The sequence below is a fragment of the Coregonus lavaretus genome (genome assembly GCF_964263955.1).
Source record: "Coregonus lavaretus genome assembly, contig: HAP1_SCAFFOLD_2156, whole genome shotgun sequence".
In the NCBI taxonomy this organism is placed as follows: Eukaryota; Metazoa; Chordata; class Actinopteri; order Salmoniformes; family Salmonidae; genus Coregonus; species Coregonus lavaretus.
In genome coordinates, this window is record NW_028159328.1 from 22,266 (window position 1) to 42,078 (window position 19,813).

General features: G+C 42.2%; 1 protein-coding gene across 1 annotated transcript in view; it reads right to left on the reverse strand.

The window, feature by feature from the left end:
* Positions 1-18,693, reverse strand: part of LOC311123004 (NLR family CARD domain-containing protein 3-like) — a gene marked incomplete at both ends in the record, with an annotated part of 35,843 nt that extends 17,150 nt beyond the window's left edge. Inside the window, one exon of the mRNA XM_084197300.1 lies at positions 18,666-18,693. Coding sequence (XP_084053426.1) covers positions 18,666-18,693 — 28 coding nt within the window. The remainder of the gene's footprint in view (positions 1-18,665) is intronic.
* Positions 18,694-19,813: the final 1,120 nt, after the last annotated feature.

Below are 19,813 nucleotides of genomic sequence, written 5' to 3' on the forward strand. Positions count from 1 at the left end.
GAAATTCTGAGTAATTACTACTTTAGTAAGGATATACTTTATTCAGTACTACTGCAGTTACTAAATAATTCCAATAGATGGCAGCATAAGACCATGAATGACATTTCAGAAGATTCGTTGAGTTTTCTCCCTGGATACACCACCACTCCCCCTCACAGGAAAACTCCTGCACACGCTTTTTACTGTCCCTTTCCACACTGCTAACGCAAGAGGAACGACTGAAAAAGCATTTAACAGATTACTGTGAAATAATATAATGATGATTCATGTTTATTATTAGCTGTTTTTATGCTCATGTTTTGAAATTATACTTCATTACTATAACGATTATCAATAAGCCTGAACATTAATTCAGTCACCTCTGGTCGAGAAAAACGTATTTTCCTAGTACATTCATTGTCAGATTCATCAACCAGCAGCAAGCACTTTGCCTTCTAGCACAAGCGAGGGGCATGTTGAGGTACATTTGCTAACCGCGAGGGTTGCACGATGTAATTTATTGGCTGGCTGGAAGACGCACTCTTGTCTGATCTATTCCGAGGTTGTTTACTCCCAATATTTTATAATGCATGTATACTAGGGTTGAGGTTAGCGCATCTGACTAGTGATTATTTACCCGGGGTTCAACACCTGCTATAGTCACTATTTAATTGCTCTTCCAAAAGCAACACAGGACAAATACGAGATATATAGCTAGCTAAAGTAATGAGTGACCATTTTAGAAAATCATGGGACATTTAGTATTTGGTTGCATGCTATTTTATGTCAGTCATATTGCTGCTTGTAGCCTATAACTGATGCTTCGTTGTCTTATGTTGCCATACAGTGGGGGAAAAAAGTATTTAGTCAGCCACCAATTGTGCAAGTTCTCCCACTTAAAAAGATGAGAGAGGCCTGTAATTTTCATCATAGGTACACGTCAAATATGACAGAGAAATTGAGAAGAAAAAAATCCAGAAAATCACATTGTAGGATTTTTTATGAATTTATTTGCAAATTATGGTGGAAAATAAGTATTTGGTCACCTACAAACAAGCAAGATTTCTGGCTCTCACAGACCTTTAACTTCTTCTTTAAGAGGCTCCTCTGTCCTCCACTTGTTACCTGTATTAATGGCACCTGTTTGAACTTGTTATCAGTATAAAAGACACCTGTCCACAACCTCAAACAGTCACACTCCAAACTCCACTATGGCCAAGACCAAAGAGCTGTCAAGGGACACCAGAAACAAAATTGTAGACCTGCACCAGGCTGGGAAGACTGAATCTGCAATAGGTAAGCAGCTTGGTTGGAAGAAATCAACTGTGGGAGCAATTATTAGGAAATGGAAGACATACAAGACCACTGATAATCTCCCTTGATCTGGGGCTCCACGCAAGATCTCACCCTGTGGGGTCAAAATGATCACAAGAACGGTGAGCAAAAATCCCAGAACCACACAGGGGGACCTAGTGAATGACCTGCAGAGAGCTGGGACCAAAGTAACAAAGCCTACCATCAGTAACACACTACGCCGCCAGGGACTCAAATCCTGCAGTGCCAGACATGTCCCCCTGCTTAAGCCAGTACATGTCCAGGCCGGTCTGAAGTTTGCTAGAGTGAATTTTGGATGATCCAGAAGAGGATTGGGAGAATTTCATATGGTCAGATGAAACCAAAATAGAACTTTTTGGTAAAAACTCAACTCGTTGTGTTTGGAGGACAAAGAATGCTGAGTTGCATCCAAAGAACACCATACCTACTGTGAAGCATGGGGGTGGAAACATCATGCTTTGGGGCTGTTTTTCTGCAAAGGGACCAGGACGACTGATCCGTGTAAAGGAAAGAATGAATGGGGCCATGTATCGTGAGATTTTGAGTGAAAACCTCCTTCCATCAGCAAGGGCATTGAAGATGAAACGTGGCTGGGTCTTTCAGCATGACAATGATCCCAAACACACTGCCCGGGCAACGAAGGAGTGGCTTCGTAAGAAGCATTTCAAGGTCCTGGAGTGGCCTAGCCAGTCTCCAGATCTCAACCCCATAGAAAATCTTTGGAGGGAGTTGAAAGTCCATGTTGCCCAGCGACAGCCCCAAAACATCACTGCTCTAGAGGAGATCTGCATGGAGGAATGGGCCAAAATACCAGCAACAGTGTTTGAAAACCTTGTGAAGACTTACAGAAAATGTTTGACCTGTGTCATTGCCAACAAAGGGTACATAACAAAGTATTGAGAAACTTTTGTCATTGACCAAATACTTATTTTCCACCATAATTTGCAAATAAATTCATTAAAAGATCCTACAATGTGATTTTCTGGATTTTTTTTCCTCATTTTGTCTGTCATAGTTGACGTGTACCTATGATGAAAATTACAGGCCTCTCTCATCTTTTTAAGTGGGAGAACTTGCACAATTGGTGGCTGACTAAATACTTTTTTCCCCACTGTATATTGGAAATATTTAGCAAATCAAAGTTATTAATTCACGTACAGACATTGGTGAGGCAGCTGAGAATAAAAACTAATGTGGCTTGTTTATCAAGCATTCTGCCTTGCAACAATACATATCATAAAATAACTAATAATAAACAAAAAAACAGCAAACGCTAAGACAGGTTTTGATTAACAAAATTGTTAATGGCCAGCAGCCATTTAGAAACAACAAATCGTCAAAGAAAAATTGTTATTTCTTAATTTAAAAATGTATTCTGGCTGTTTAAATTGACCACATCTTGAAAAAGAGGATAGGACATATGTTTTGTTTAGGTTGTACACCTTTTTCTGAAAGCAAATATGGTTAAACATGACCAGAAAATGTTTAATGTTTGATGGATATCCGCCAGCCATCGCTAGCACTATTTGTGACCACAACGTGTGCTCAGGGGAACTGAGCTGCAGGTAGCTTAGTGGTTAAGAGCATAGTGCCAGTAACCGAAAGGTCGCTGGTTCTAATCCCTGAGCCGACTAGTTGAAAAATCTGTCGATGTGCCCTTGAGCAAGGCACTTAACCCTAATTGCTCCTGTAAATTGCTCTGGATAAGAGGGTCTGCTAAATGACTAAAATGAAACAGTGAGCGCGCTCACCAAGTAGCTGTAACCTTGTTAATAATAAGTTACCTGAGGTAAACCTACAGGGGTAACGCTCACCAAGTAGCCGTAACCTTGTTAATAATAAGTTACCTGAGGTAAACCTACAGGGTTAACGCTCACCAAGTAGCCGTAACCTTGTTAATAATAAGTTACCTGAGGTAAACCTACAGGGTTAACGCTCACCAAGTAGCTGTAACCTTGTTAATAATAAGTTACCTGAGGTAAACCTACAGGGTTAGCGCTCACCAAGTAGCTGTAACCTTGTTAATAATAAGTTACCTGAGGTAAACCTACAGGGTTAACGCAGGCAGGTCTCGTTGATAACAATAGTGAATCTGGCATTGTGACGCAGAACAATGGGCTGGGAATAGAACGTTCTGAAGGCGAGTCGGTGTCACGGAGCTCAATAGAACAAATAGGAGCTGGTAGGGTGAAAAATACCCAAACATAAGGCTTGTTTTTTCGCGATTACTTCATAACCAGGGACAGAAGGTAATATTATGAAACTGGGCTCCATGGCGGATGCAATGAACTAATTTTATCAGAAATAAACGTTGTAAAAAATGTCACTTGAGGCGCCCCGAAAATAATATTCAAAAGTTCAGTCCTTGGACACAGAGGGATTAAACACTAAAGTTACCGTCCATCTAGTGAAGAGAGGAGAACCGGACAGAGGGATGGTAGGTAGCCAGCATCCGTCAACGAGAGAGGGAGAAGCCCTCCACGGTATTTAACAGGTGGAAGAAACAACCAGGGAGCTCCATCGGTCCACAAGAAATGCAGGCAGCCGGTGATGATGTAGTGGTAGCTAGGATAACTAGGATGCTGCTGGTAAAGAGTAGCTAGCTTAGCTAGCTGTACCGACTAGCTTGGCTAGCTAGCAGGTCGTTCGTCTGTCCCTCGAGGATGATGACGAATCCGGTGAACCACAAGATGAAACAAGGATACCGACTGAAAAGGATCTGGCTACACTCATACTGTCACTGACCATTACGCAAAACAGCTAATTGAACAATAAACTTCGGTGTCTCAACACTGTAACAAACTCAGTCGTTATTCCCCAACATCACCTCAGCCCACTCTGCGCGTAACTGGACAATATGCTTGGCGCCAAACCGTACGTGGACGCGGACAGTTCTGTACGGGGACGCGGACAGTTTCAGAACGCGGACATGAGCAGAGCCACATAATAAACTAAAAGCAGTCTTTAAAGTCGGGTACATTAGTAATATTCTTTTTTTATTATGTCAAACAAAATAAAATCGTTTTTTAAAACAATATTTTGAGATCTGGGCACGTATCCAAAAAGCGTCTCAGAGTAGTAAAATTGGTACTCTCTCTCCCCAGATAGACTCATTTAATACTGGGTCGTTACAATATTTTGAGATCTGGGCCCATATCCAAAAAGCGTCTCAGAGTAGAAAATGTGTCGTATAAGTGCTGAGAATAAAGCAGTTTTAGTCCTACTCTTATGGGTATAAATTAAAGCTATGCATGAAGCCTCTTCATTCATAAGTGTCCCACCGAGTTGGCAGATATTTAGGACACCTCATGAGCTGTACTAACCAGTTAAGAGGTACCAGCAGGTGTCTTGATAATAGAAACATGCAGCGAGTCAGTGGTTCCTGTGCAACATGTAATTGTTTTGGAGCAGTGGTGACCTGTCATTCAGGGCAGAGCCCCACCTGTTTAGCAGATGCTCCTACCCAGAGAGATTTACAGTAAGTGCATTCATCTTAAGATAGCTAGGTGAGACAACCAGATAATACAGTCAAATATACAGGATACGAATAATCCATTTCAGCTAAACAATGGATATATAGTGTTTTGCAATAAAAAATAATACACATCTAAAATCTATTAATTAAACATCTGAGAACAGTAATATTGAAGGTACCCATAAGCAACCATTTCTGATTAAAAAACACGTGAAAAATTGTGGAAATAGCATTTAGGAAATAAACTCTTAATAATCCTTAAACAAAATTGTCATCTCACCTCTTAGCTTTGGTGTCATGTTCCCCAGAGAGACTCATTTTAGAGGCAGGGCCCCCCTCCTCTCTCTCCCCAGAGAGACTCATTTTAGAGAACTGACCCCTAAACAGAGATCCAACATGTTGGTTGTAGTTAACACAGTAATTCTTGAATGTAAATTGTTATCATTTATTAATTATCTCTTATAAAACATTTACTAACAGACATATCGAAACAGTCAGGTGATTTAATGCAATCACATGAATATGTAGTTGTGACATCTCTTCTCCATGGTAACAGCCTAAACCTGTTCAGATCAGTTCCCATAACGTTATAGACCTAACAGTAGCAGGACAGAGCTTGTAGCCTAGGCATGGTATTTTACACACCATTTCCAACGGAGACCATCAGGTTTGTCAGCATGATAAGTGATCATAGCTCAAACCTAATCTGACTATTGAATGTCTGAAGTCGACCTAACCTTATAATAGTTTGTAGTTTAGCCTAGACCTACGAGAGTCTGCCCGTCTTTCCTACATATCAACACATTTATCCCACTTCTAATGTTACAGAGAAATATGTGCCACAGTTTCAACAGCCATTGTGTAACTGCGTAGGCTACACACTTACTTTCACGTTCATATGAGGAAATCACATAACTTCTTACAGTCGCTGGTGCAGCCGCCTGTTCTCTTGCAGATGAAGTAGCTTTTATAGGCGACTCATTCAACCAGCCTAAACAACAGTAAATAAAAGATGTCAAATGGTCAAAAGTCAATCCTGATATAGCCATGTACATCAAAGAGAGGTGTATTGCTACAGATGTAGGATCTTAATTTGAGCCAGTTTGCTACAGCAGGAAAATAATCCTGCAGCAACAGGACATTTGAATTATTATGGGAATGGCCGGCAGGGATGTAGCTCAGTTGGTAGAGCATGGCATTTGCAACGCCAGGGTTGTGGGTTTGATTCCAGTATAAAAAATAAAAATGTATGCACTCGCAATGTATGTAAGTCGCTCTGGATAAGAGCGTCTGCTAAATGACTAAAATGTAAAAAATCACCATGTAGAATTATGTGTACAGATGTAGGATCTTAATTTGATCACCCCCCACTGCAGAATAACTTTCCTTCAACGCAGTAAATGTAAAACTTGTAGTGTATTTGAGGTTTTAAAAGGCTTCTGAAGTTTGTAATTTCCACTTAGAAATGGCAGACTTGAGTTTCGCTTAATAAAAATGTATCAACCGCTACAAAAATGCCCATTAATTATAATTCACATAAAAATTCACATTTCCTGTTGCTGCAGGAATATTTTCCTGCTGTAGCAAACTGGCTCAAATTAAGATCCTACATATGTATGTGCAAATGTACTTGGCGAATAAAGGTGATTCTGATTCTGCAAAGGTTGAGTCTCTAGATTCCCTTGTTGCTCTGGGGAAATAATTAAATGGTTGTCATAGTGATTTAAACTGGGACTGGTTATCTCCCAACTCTGAGACCATGTCATTTGTTACATTTCACCCAATTGATAAAGGAAGCTAGAAGGCTGAACCCAGAAGACAACTCTAAATCAACACTTACTGATATTATCCTAAAATCCTTTCACTCATATTATAATGTAAAGCCAGGTCGCTGGAGAAACAGGCAAACACCCTAAGCATCGCAGCAATAGGGTTAAACCTAATTGTAACCTGTCTCACACTGCCCCCTATAAAAGCAAGTCCTGTGCTTCGACTATTCAGACCCCTCACACATCCGGGCCGTGCATTCTGATGGCCTCACAGACACCATACTACTTCTGACACCAATGTAGCAAACAGCGGGGCAGGGAAGCAAACCCAGGTTGCACTTGTAAAAAGGCAAACAACCTACGCATCGCGCCACTGGTGCCAATTGGGTTACTTGGTTGGAATTGTGACGTGGCTCATTTAGCGATGATCACTACACTATAGTGGAACTATGATACAATTACAGTTATCATATCAAATGTTAAATGTAGAACTATAATATAGAAATATATTGAATTTGATTTGCCCATGTTCAGTTAGCTCCATTTTGTATGATTAAACTGACACGTACCTGTCTCAGTAGAAGTAGACTGTTAGGTCTGAGTGTTTTACTTCCATTCACTGTACTAAAATTACACCAGACATTACATTTCTCTACACTCTTTACAATCATTCCTGGCACGATTCTCACCTTGTAGCCTGAATTCACAACCAGAACATGTCAAGTCATTGAGATATCTACTGTTCTGCTGAGAGAGCACCTTCCTGATGACTAGCGCTCTGTATATTCCAATGAATGAGGCCTGAGCTGGAATGTGAAGCTAACTGAAGCTAGCTTTAGAAAACCAGTATATCTAGCTTGCATCATAGTCCACCCGTCAGGCTAAGTTCAGGTTTCAGCATGAGGCAGACATCAACAGCCGAGTTGTAGGCTACTACCTGGGTCGTATTCATTAGTTGACTCCGCAGCCAACAGTTTTAAAATGTTGCATAAACAGTTTACTCCAAACGCTGTACAACGTGACCTAAACGGTTTCTGTTGCCAAACGTTTTGCTACAGTGGGCACTAATGAACACACACAACCTGTTTTGAGGAAGTGTAAGTTGTTGTTAGTCTTTCCACAGTATTTATTAGTCTCTCTTTCACACAACACACCTTCCTGAGTGAAAAGAGTTAACAGTAGATTAAAAAGAGAAAATGTTGTTGCTTGTTGTGTTTTAAGCCTGTTTTGAGAAGACAAGTCTATAGACCTATGATACAGTACACTCTTAGAAAAAAGTGTTCCAAAAGGGTCCTCTGGCTGTCCCCACAGGAGAACGCTTTTGGGTTCCAGGTAGAACCCTTCTGGCTTCCATGTAGAACCCTCTGTGGAAAGGATTCTTCATGGAACCCAAAAGGGTTCTACCTAGGACCAAAAAGGGTTCTACAAAGGGTTCTCCTATGGGGACAGCCAAAGAACCCTTTTAGATTCTAGATAGTGTAGGAGCGATCACCCTGGGGCACACAGATGGAAACAGAACGAATTCACCCCACGCATCTAATTTATATCCAAAACATTTTAAGGAGAGTAGGCCTATTATAACACTGTCCACATAACAATATCATCAACTATATGAATACACATAACAATATCATCAACTATATGAATACACATAACAATATCATCAACTATATGAATACACATAACAATATCATCAACTATATTAATACACATAACAATATCATCAACTATATGAATACACATAACAATATCATCAACTATATTAATACACATAACAATATCATCAACTATATTAATACACATAACAATATCATCAACTATATTAATACACATAACAATATCATCAACTATATTAATATCATAACAATCGTCGTCTTACCTTTAATATGTCTCTCAATAGAAGTAGAGTCTGGAATGATCATTCGGTGGTGGAAAGTTCCTTTAGTTTGTTCTGCTCATTTCCAAAGAAGGTTCTACCTGTTCTCTCTCCCACTCCCTGTCTCTTTATAGCTCTTACAATGTGCCTTGGCATACATTCTACAAGTGTCTGAAACTCTATTGGAGGGATGTTTAATCATTCTTCCACGAGAAATTCCATAATTTGGTATTTTGTTGATGGTGGTGGAAAACATTGTTTCAGGCGCCTCTCCAGAATCTCCCATAAGTGTTCAATTGGGTTGAGACCTGGTGACTGAGACGGCCATGGCACATTGTGAAACATCGGCAAGTTGGGCAGTTTTCGTCACTGAAGCTCCTGCCAAACGTACCCCAAAAATCACAAATCGTTAAGCTCTTCCCGAGGCACTGACTTAATATCCACTAACAGGAATGCTATCAAATTTGTGCACAAAATTTGAGAGAAATAAGCTTTTTGTGCGTATGGAACATTTCTGGCATATTTTATTTCAGCTCATGAAACATGGGACCAACATTTTACATGTTGCGTTTATATTTTTGTTCTGTATAGATAAAAACACAAAGCTTCCAGCAGAGGTCAGTGCTCTTCTGACACCTGTCATATGGTAGTGTGATGTCCGAAGCTTCGACCGTCATCATCACGTAGTATTGTTACTTTGATACAATCATTGATACGTTGTGTCGAATCAGTAGTGCTTTGAAAACTGCAACGGCGCATCAGACCTCCGGTTTTAATCGTCCAATCCCTAGTGTCCACTGAATGTTGACTAGCAACAAGAAAGTGGTACCTAAAAGACTCCCACCATGAGTGCCCATTGGAGTGGCTCCAGACGAGGACATCTGAAATAAAAACCCTCCAACTTACAATATGGAGTAAAAAAACAAGTGGAGCAAACCAAACCAAACCAGACCAAACCAGACCAGACCAAACCAGACCAAACCAGACCAGACCAAACCAAACCAAACCAGACCAAACCAGACCAAACCAAACCAGACCAGACCAAACCAAACCAAACCAAACCAGACCACACCAGACCAAACCAAACCAAACCAAACCAAACCAAACCCTGGGAGATAAAAGACAGAAAGACTTTGTTCATCAACTTAAAGAATCAGAGCTACAAAGAGGTGCCAGTCTTCTAACATCTCTAAGGCCAACCAGAACACTGGACCAGCTGCTCTTCAATATCACATAACAGATGGAACCCTTCTGACTAAAGAGATGACGAGCCAGCACAGGCATAAGCATACTGTCTATTGAGGTGGCGCCAAGAGGTGCGGCCAACGTGCTAACGTCCAACCTCAAAATATAAATGGAAATACCAAAGCCTGTAACAACATGTAGTCGTGACTGATATCTTTCACCTCATCTCCCTGTTACTGTTTGTTAAGGTAGTTATAGACAGTGCAGCAACACAAGGCCACATTCCTCTCACCCCTTCCACTCTCTCAGGCTAATGTGTATTTATTAAAAGTAGACTATTTCTTTCAATCTGTTCTTTTCTAAACGTATCTGAGAATGTAGACAGAAGGGCTAAAATGGACATGATTGATCTGGGGGGGATCAGTGATCCGTACAGAAAGGTTTTTTGCAACAAGTAAGAGATGTTATATTATGTAAAGTAGGCTAGGTTATAATATATAACAGAGGTTTGTTAGTGATATGCAGATGGAGGTCTATACCTCAGCTATAGCCTAGATGACCAGCCTAAACCTGTTCAGATCAGTTCCCATAACGTTATAACAGTAACAGTAGCAGGAGCCTAGTCCTGATACAGATGGAGGTCTATACCTCAGCTATAGCCTACATATCCTAGATGACCAGCCTAAACCTGTTCAAATCAGTTCACATAGGTTATCAGTAGCAGGATTGATCACCTACAAATTGGTTTTAACCAGTATATCTAGCTAGCATCATAGTACACCCCTCAGGCTAAGTTCAGGTTTCAGCATGAGGCAGACATCAACAGCCGAGTTGTAGGCTACTACCTGGGTCGTATTCGTTAGTTTACTCCGCAGCCAACAGTTTTAAAATGTTGCATAAACAGTTTACTCCAAACGCTGTACAACGTGACCTAAACGGTTTCTGTTGCCAAACGTTTTGCTACGGTGGGCACTAATGAACGCACACAACCTGTTTTGAGGAAGTGTAAGTTGTTGTTAGTCTTTCCACAGTATTTATTTGTCTCTCTTTCACACAACATACCTTCCTGAGTGAAAAGCGTTAACAGTAGATTAGAAAGAGAAAATGTTGTTGCTTGTTGTGTTTTAAGCCTGTTTTGTCTATAGACCTATGATGCAGTACACTCTTAGAAAAAAGAGTTCCAAAAGGGTCCTCTGGCTGATCCCAAAGGAGAACGCTTTTGGGTTCCAGGTAGAACCCTTCTGGCTTCCATGTAGAACCCTCTGTGGAAAGGATTCTTCATGGAACCCAAAAGGGTTCTACCTAGGACCAAAAATGGTTCTACAAAGGGTTCTCCTATGGGGACAGCCAAATAACCCTTTTAGATTCTAGATAGTGTAGGAGCGATCACCCTGGGGCACACAGATGGGCACAGAACGAATTCACATTCCGTATCTAATTTATATTGAACACATGTTAAGGAGAGTAGGCCTATTATAACACTATAACAATATCATCAACTGTATGAATACACATAACAATATCATCAGCTATATTATTACACATAACAATATCATCAACTATATTAATACACATAACAATATCATCAACTATATGAATACACATAACAATATCATCAACTATATGAATACACATAACAATATCATCAACTATATTAATACACATAACAATATCATCAACTATATGAATACACATAACAATATCATAAAATATATTATTACAATATCATCAACTATATGAATACACATAACAATATCATCAGCTATATTATTACACATAACAATATCATCAACTATATTAATACATATAACAATATCATCAACTATATTAATACACATAACAATCGTCGTCTTACCTTTTATATGTCTCTCAATAGAAGCAGAGTCTGGAATGATCATTCGGTCACTGAAAGTTACTTTCGTTTGCTGAACTCATTTACATATCAGGTTCTTCCCTCTCACTCTCACTCTCATTCACACTCACACTCACACTCTCTCTCACACACACACACACACACACACACACACACACACACACACACACACACACACACACACACACACACACACACACACAGCCAACCAATGGAACAAATAACTAATTGACTAAATAAAACAGACATGTACAGAAACATATCGTTGGCTCAAAAGTTCCAAGAAATATTATATTTTAGTACTAACTGACTTATAAAATAAACTTTAATTTGAGGCATTAGAATGTATGTAAGAGACATGACTGTGTGAAATCTATGTCAATGTAGACCAGCATAAAGTACAAGAACAGATGTATTGCAATGATGAGTGACATACACCTCCAGGTAACTGCAAAATAAAGGAGACACCAACATAGTGTCTTAACAGGGCGTTTTGCCACCAGGAGCCACCAGAACAATACTCCTTGGTGTAGATGTGTCTTGGCATACATTCTACAAGTGTCTGGAACTCTATTGGAGGGATGTGAGATCATTCCTCTTCAAGAAATTCCATCATATGGTGTTTTGTTGATGGTGGTGGAAAACTCTGTCTCAGGCGCCGCTCCAGAATCTCCCATAAAGTGTTAAATTGGGTTGAGACCTGGTGAATGAGACGGACATGGCATATTGTGAAACATCAGCAAGTTGAGCAGTCTTCGTCACTGAAGTTCCTGCCAAACATGCCCCAACACTCAGCAATCGTTCAGCGCTTCCCGAGCAGGGTCGCAGTCTCTCCTGGTAACAGCTCCTCTCTCCCCAGGGGTAGCAGCTCCTCTCTCCCCAGGGGTATCAGCTCCTCTCTCCCCAGGGGTATCAGCTCCTCTCTCCCCAGGGGTAGCAGCTCCTCTCTCCCCAGGGGTAGCAACTCCTCTCTCCCCAGGGGTAGCAGCTCCTCTCTCCCCAGGGGTAGCAGCTCCTCTCTCCCCAGGGGTGGCAGCTCCTCTTTCCCCAGGGGTAGCAACTCCTCTCTCCCCAGGGGTAGCAGCTCCTCTCTCCCCAGGGGTAGCAGCTCCTCTCTCCCCAGGGGTATCAGCTCCTCTCTCCCCAGGGGTATCAGCTCCTCTCTCCCCAGGGGTAGCAGCTCCTCTCTCCCCAGGGGTAGCAACTCCTCTCTCCCCAGGGGTAGCAGCTCCTCTCTCCCCAGGGGTAGCAGCTCCTCTCTCCCCAGGGGTAGCAGCTCCTCTCTCCCCAGGGGTAGCAGCTCCTCTCTCCCCAGGGGTATCAGCCCCGCTCTCCCCAGGGGTAGCAGCCCCTCTCTCCCCAGGGGTATCAGCTCCTCTCTCCCCAGGGGTATCAGCTCCTCTCTCCCCAGGGGTATCAGCTCCTCTCTCCCCAGGGGTAGCAGCTCCTCTCTCCCCAGGGGTAGCAACTCCTCTCTCCCCAGGGGTAGCAGCTCCTCTCTCCCCAGGGGTGGCAGCTCCTCTTTCCCCAGGGGTAGCAACTCCTCTCTCCCCAGGGGTAGCAGCTCCTCTCTCCCCAGGGGTAGCAGCTCCTCTCTCCCCAGGGGTAGCAGCTTCTCTCTCCCCAGGAGTAGCAGCTCCTCTCTCCCCAGGGGTATCAGCTCCTCTCTCCCCAGGGGTAGCAGCTCCTCTCTCCCCAGGGGTAGCAGCTCCTCTCTCCCCAGGGGTAGCAGCTCCTCTCTCCCCAGGGGTAGCAGCTCCTCTCTCCCCAGGGGTAGAAGTTCCTCTCTCCCAGAGGTAACAGTAGTGGTAGTCGGTGGTGGTGGTTGTAGCTGTGACTGGAGTGAGGCCTGTCCAGGGGCTTTTCTAGGATTTGAAGACAAAGCCAGTATGGGGGGTTCAGGGCATTTCAACAGATAAATGCATGAATTTGGTGCACTTTGAGATGAACATTGAGAGATTAGAACATTGAGAGATTAGATATTTTTCAGGTAACTTGCACCTTCTCACCTGCCACAGCAGACACTGTCAGTACTCAATTACAGTCGCTACTGTGGGTCTCTCTACTCTGGAACACTCTCTACTCTGGAACACTCTCTACTCTGGAACACTCTCTACTCTGTGACACTCTCTACTCTGGAACACTCTCTACTCTGGAACACTCTACTCTGGAACACTCTCTACTCTGGAACACTCTCTACTCTGGAACACTCTCTACTCTGGAACACTGTCTACTCTGGAACACTCTCTACTCAGAAACACTCTCTACTCTGGAACACTCTCTACTCTGGAACACTCTCTACTCTGGAACACTCTCTACTCTGGAACACTCTCTCAATCTGGAACACTCTCTCACTCTGGAACACTGTCTACTCTGGAACACTCTCTACTCAGAAACACTCTCTACTCTGGAACACTCTCTACTCTGGAACACTCTTTACTCTGGAACACTCTCTACTCTGGAACACTCTCTACTCTGGAACACACTCTACTCTGGGACACACTCTACTCTGGAACACTCTCTACTCTGGAACACTCTCTACTCTGGAACACTCTCTACTCTGGAACACACTCTACTCTGGAACACTCTCTACTCTGGAACACTCTCTACTCTGGAACACTCTCTACTCTGGAACATTCTCTACACTGGAACACTCTCTACTCTGGAACACTCTCTGCTCTGGAACACTCTCTACCATGGAACAATCTCTCACTCTGGAACACTCTCTACTCTGGAACACTCTCTACTCTGGAACACTCTCTACTCTGGGACACTCTCTACTCTGGAACACTCTCTACTCTGGAACACTGTCTACTCTTGAACACTCTCTACTCAGAAACACTCTCTACTCTGGAACACTCTCTACTCTGGAACACTCTCTACTCTGGAACACTCTCAACTCTGGAACACTCTCTACTCTGGAACACTCTCTACTCTGGAACACTCTCTACTCTGCAACACTCTCTACTCTGGAACACACTCTACTCTGGAACACTGTCTACTATGGAACACTCTCTACTCTGGAACACTCTCTACTCTGGAACACTCTCTACTCTGGAACACACTCTCACTCTGGAACACTCTCTACTCTGGAACACTCTCTACTCTGGAACACTCTCTACTCTGGAACAGACTCTACTCTGGAACACTCTCTCACTCTGGAACACTCTCTACTCTGGAACACTCTCTATTCTGGAACACTGTCTACTATGGAACACTCTCTACCATGGAACACTCTCTACTCTGGAACACTCTCTACTCTGGAACACTCTCTACTCTGGAACACTCTCTACTCTGGAACACTCTCTACTCTGGAACACTCTCTACTCTGGAACACTTTCTACTCTGGAACACTGTCTACTCTGGAACACTATCTACTCTGGAACACTCTCTACACTGGAACACTCTCTACTCTGGAACACTCTCTACTCTGGAACACTCTCTACTCTGGAACACTCTCTACTCTGGAACACTGTCTACTATGGAACACTGTCTACTCTGGAACACTCTCTACTATGGAACACTCTCTACTCTGGAACACTCTCTACCATGGAACACTCTCTACTCTGGAACACTCTCTACTCTGGAACACGCTCTACTCTGGAACACTCTCTAATCTGGAAAACTCTCTACCATGGAACACTCTCTACTCTGGAACACTCTCTACTCTGGAACACTCTCTACTCTGGAACTCTCTCTACTCTGGAACACTCTCTACTCTGGAACACTCTCTCACTCTGGAACACTCTCTCACTCTGGAACACTGTCTACTCTGGAACACTCTCTACTCAGAAACACTCTCTACTCTGGAACACTCTCTACTCTGGAACACTCTCTACTCTGGAACACTCTCTACTCTGGAACACTCTCTACTCTGGAACACACTCTACTCTGGAACACTCTCTACTCTTGCAACACTCTCTACTCTGGAACACTCTCTACTCTGGAACACTCTCTACCATGGAACACTCTCTACTCTGGAACACTCTCTACCATGGAACACTATCTCACTCTGGAACACTCTCTACTCTGGAACACACTCTACTCTGGAACACTCTCTACTCTGGAACACTCTCTACTCTGGAACACTCTCTACTCTGGAACACTCTCTACTCTGGAACACTCTCTACTCTGGAACATTCTCTACTCTGGAACACTCTCTACTCTGGAACACTCTCTGCTCTGGAACACTCTCTACTCTGGGACACTCTCTACTCTGGAACACTCTCTACTCTGGAACACTGTCTACTCTTGAACACTCTCTACTCAGAAACACTCTCTACTCTGGAACACTCTCTACTCTGGAACACTCTCAACTCTGGAACACTCTCTACTCTGGAAAACTCTCTACTCTGGAACACTCTCTACTCTGCAACACTCTCTACTCTGGAACACACTCTACTCTGGAACACTGTCTACTATGGAACACTCTCTACTCTGGAACACTCTCTACTCTGGAACACTCTCTACTCTGCAACACTCTCTACTCTGGAACACACTCTCTACTCTGGAACACTCTCTACTCTGGAACACTCTCTACTCTGGAACACTCTCTACTCTGGAACACTCTCTACTCTGGAACACTCTCTCACTCTGGAACACTCTCTACTCTGGAACACTCTCTACTCTGGAACACTGTCTACTCTTGAACACTCTCTACCATGGAACACTCTCTACTCTGGAACACTCTCTACTCTGGAACACTCTCTACTCTGGAACACTCTCACTCTGGAACACTCTCTACTCTGGAACACTCTCTTCTCTGGAACACTCTCTACCATGGAACACTGTCTACTATGGAACACTCTCTACCATGGAACACTCTCTACTCTGGAACACTCTCTACTCTGGAACACTCTCTACTCTGGAACACTCTCTACTCTGGAACACTCTCTACTCTGCAACACATACATCTACAGTGTATTGCCAAAAATCACTCAAGAACTTTAAAACATAGACTCTGACCTGTCCAATGAGCCAAACTGATTAAAGAATCCCACAGTACACAATCTCTCTTTCTCTCTCACTCTCTCTCTCTCTCTCTCTCTCCTCTCTCTCTCTCTCTCTCTCTCTCTCTCTCTCTTTCTCTCTCTCTCTCTCTCTCTCTCTCTCTCTCTCTCTCTCTTTTATCTCTTTCTCTCTCTCTCTCTTTCTCTCTCTCTCTCTCTCTCTCTCTCTCTCTCTCTCTCACACACACACACCAAAAAACTAAAAAAATCACATCAAACAAAACAGTATCGTGCTTTTAAAACTCACATCACTGTGATTGATCCATTTGAAGAAAGAAGTTCAACAGGTTGAAACTGAGTGAAAAACATGGTTGTTGTGGATGTTGTATATTATGTATACACACAGGCTATATATGAGACCAAACCCGAAAAAAACGAATGATAAAATAATGATTTTGCCATTATCCAATACATAACCTACTGCATATTACGCACGGCAGAAAAACATTAAAAACAGAAAAAAGATTGAAGATGTCATCGGTACATAATTGGTCTAGCCTTGACTCCACAATTAAACACATTCTAGTAATGTCCTTTGAGTGATGACTGTATTATTATACATACTGGATGGACTGGTTACCTTATGTTACACTCCACACTTCCTATCCATGAGTCTGGGAGAGAACGTATAGGCCTAGGCGATGCTGTTGGTTCATTGATTGTGCAGGGCAGCTTACAGAGTTAGCCTTCCGGTTCACAGAATTAGATTTTAATATAGTCTAGTAATAGGAAGAAAACAAATTTGTTCATAATTAATTGGATGACATATGACCTTTAGCTACAGAATATCTCACCACCGTGCGTTTCCATCTCCTCCCCTCTATCCTTCATTCATTTTTCGAGCGCGCAGAGAGAAGGGCTGTCAACAGTTTAGTGAAATATGTTTCCTTGTGAAAACATGTTACTATTGATGATCCAAAACAGATTCCACCTGGTTTCCCAAATGAAGCACTGGGTAGCTGCAGGAACAGGGTTGGAGAGCCCATGGCATACAGAGTTTGGGCGGAATATCACCTGTCGCGCAGCGAGAGGCTGCATGCTCCCCAAACAGTGGTGGGGTTTTGGAGTGAAATAACCAGAGTATACACAGCATATGATTGAAAAACAAAAAATGAACAGGCAGGAAAGCAGCCTCCATTCACTAGTCGAGCTGTTCCCCTGACCCTGTTCATGCCCATATGATAATCGGACATTATAAATCGAAACCAATTGTAAAATATTAAGGCCAGGCACCACAGGCAAAAATTATGATTTTGCTTCCAACTGTCAATGTTCCGATTTTGATATATTTTGGAACAATAACTTCCATACTTTCATAAAATGTACAATTACATCGGCAATAATGTATATAAATACTTGATTTGTATCATTTTATCCCAACTCCGTCAACTACACCTAGCATAAATGTCGTTTTTGTTAGCATATTTCATATATAATTCAACCGCTATTTTTCAAACTCTCCATGTTGAATCATATATAATTCAACCGCTATTTTTCAAACTCTCCATGTTGAATCATATATAATTCAACCGCTATTTTTCAAACTCTCCATGTTGAATCATATATAATTCAACCGCTATTTTTCAAACTCTCCATGTTGAATCATATATAATTCAACAGCTATTTTTCAAACTCTCCATGTTGAATCATATATAATTCAACAGCTATTTTTCAAACTCTCCATGTTGAATCATATATAATTCAACAGCTATTTTTCAAACTCTCCATGTTGAATCATATATAATTCAACAGCTATTTTTCAAACTCTCCATGTTGAATCAGATATAATTCAACCGCTATTTTTCAAACTCTCCATGTTGAATCATATATAATTCAACCGCTATTTTTCAAACTCTCCATGTTGAATCATACATAATTCAACCGCTATTTTTCAAACTCTCCATGTTGAATCATATATAATTCAACAGCTATTTTTCAAACTCTCCATGTTGAATCATATATAATCCAACAGCTATTCTTCAAACTCTCCATGTTGAATCATATATAATTCAACAGCTTGTTTTCCGGAGCAGATCGTTACTAGTCCATACATGGCTATATCCTTTGTGACGTAGTGCTGAAAGAGGAGGCATTTACTGACATCCGATTGGTTACAGGCATTTCATGGCACTTTCCGGCAACCTGATTGGTTAAAAGGCCTCACCTGCCACACAGTGCTGTTTTTCCGTCATTGTCTTTTGATGAACGAAAACATTTTCTATCATAGTAGCTCAAAATTGATCAGAAATTACTACTCTGCTTTGCTCTTTGCAATTTTGATTTTTGTTCTTCCTCCTCCTTGTACCCCTATTTTTACAGAACTGTACCCTGCATCTCACAAACTTGTCCTTTGTCTCTGTGATACTGTAATTCTTGTTCTTTGTTGATATGAACCTGCAACCAGTCAAAATCTATTGAGCAGTCAGTACTGTTAACAAATGGAAAGCCGAATGTTCAGGGCCATACAATTTGTCCATTGTCCAGTGCACTGTACTACAGTTTACAATACTAAAAGGGACTCAAATCAAAGGAGTAAACATGTGATCAATGTGCTTCTTCTTGTCTTTGGGCTGGGTCAGGCCAGAGCACTTCGTCCACATCACAAGCATTATTGTCCCTCCTGAGGCAACAGGGGGAAGAAGCCTCTTGTGTGCCGTATCCAGCCCTGACATGATTCCTCACCTGTATCACCACAGGCTAAATCCATGGTTTGCAGCAGATTTACTCTGGTGTAGGGTTGTCTATCATACACTTTCCATCTCCAAGAGGGAGAAAAACTCTTCAATCGGATTCAGGAAAGGCGAGTATGGAGGGAGGTACAAGCTCATAAACTGCCCGTTGATGTTAAACCATTCCCTTACCTGAGCAGCTCGGTGGAAACTGACATTGTCCCACACTATCACATAGGTGGGAATGGGATTCTCATTTAGCTCTTGACCCTGCTGCTCTTGAACCTGCTGCTCAAATAAAATATCTCTTAGATTGGCAATAGATCTTAGAAGGTGCCGGGTGTTATATGGCCCGAGTGTAACATGGTGATGTAGAACGCCATGGTTGCCGATAGCAACACAGGTTGTGACATCGCCATCTCGTTGACCAGGGACTTCAACAACGGCCCGCTGTCATGTTTCGGGCCTCTCCCTTCTCCTCTTTGTTAGATTGAAGCCTTGATTCATCGACAAGGATAAACTCATGGGGTCTGTCCAAGGATTCCAAGTCAAATATTGTCTGTGTAGAAATACAATATACTGTATGTAGGATTTTGTAAGTGGTACAGAGACAGTGCTCTACTGTAGAGTACAATTAGGCCTA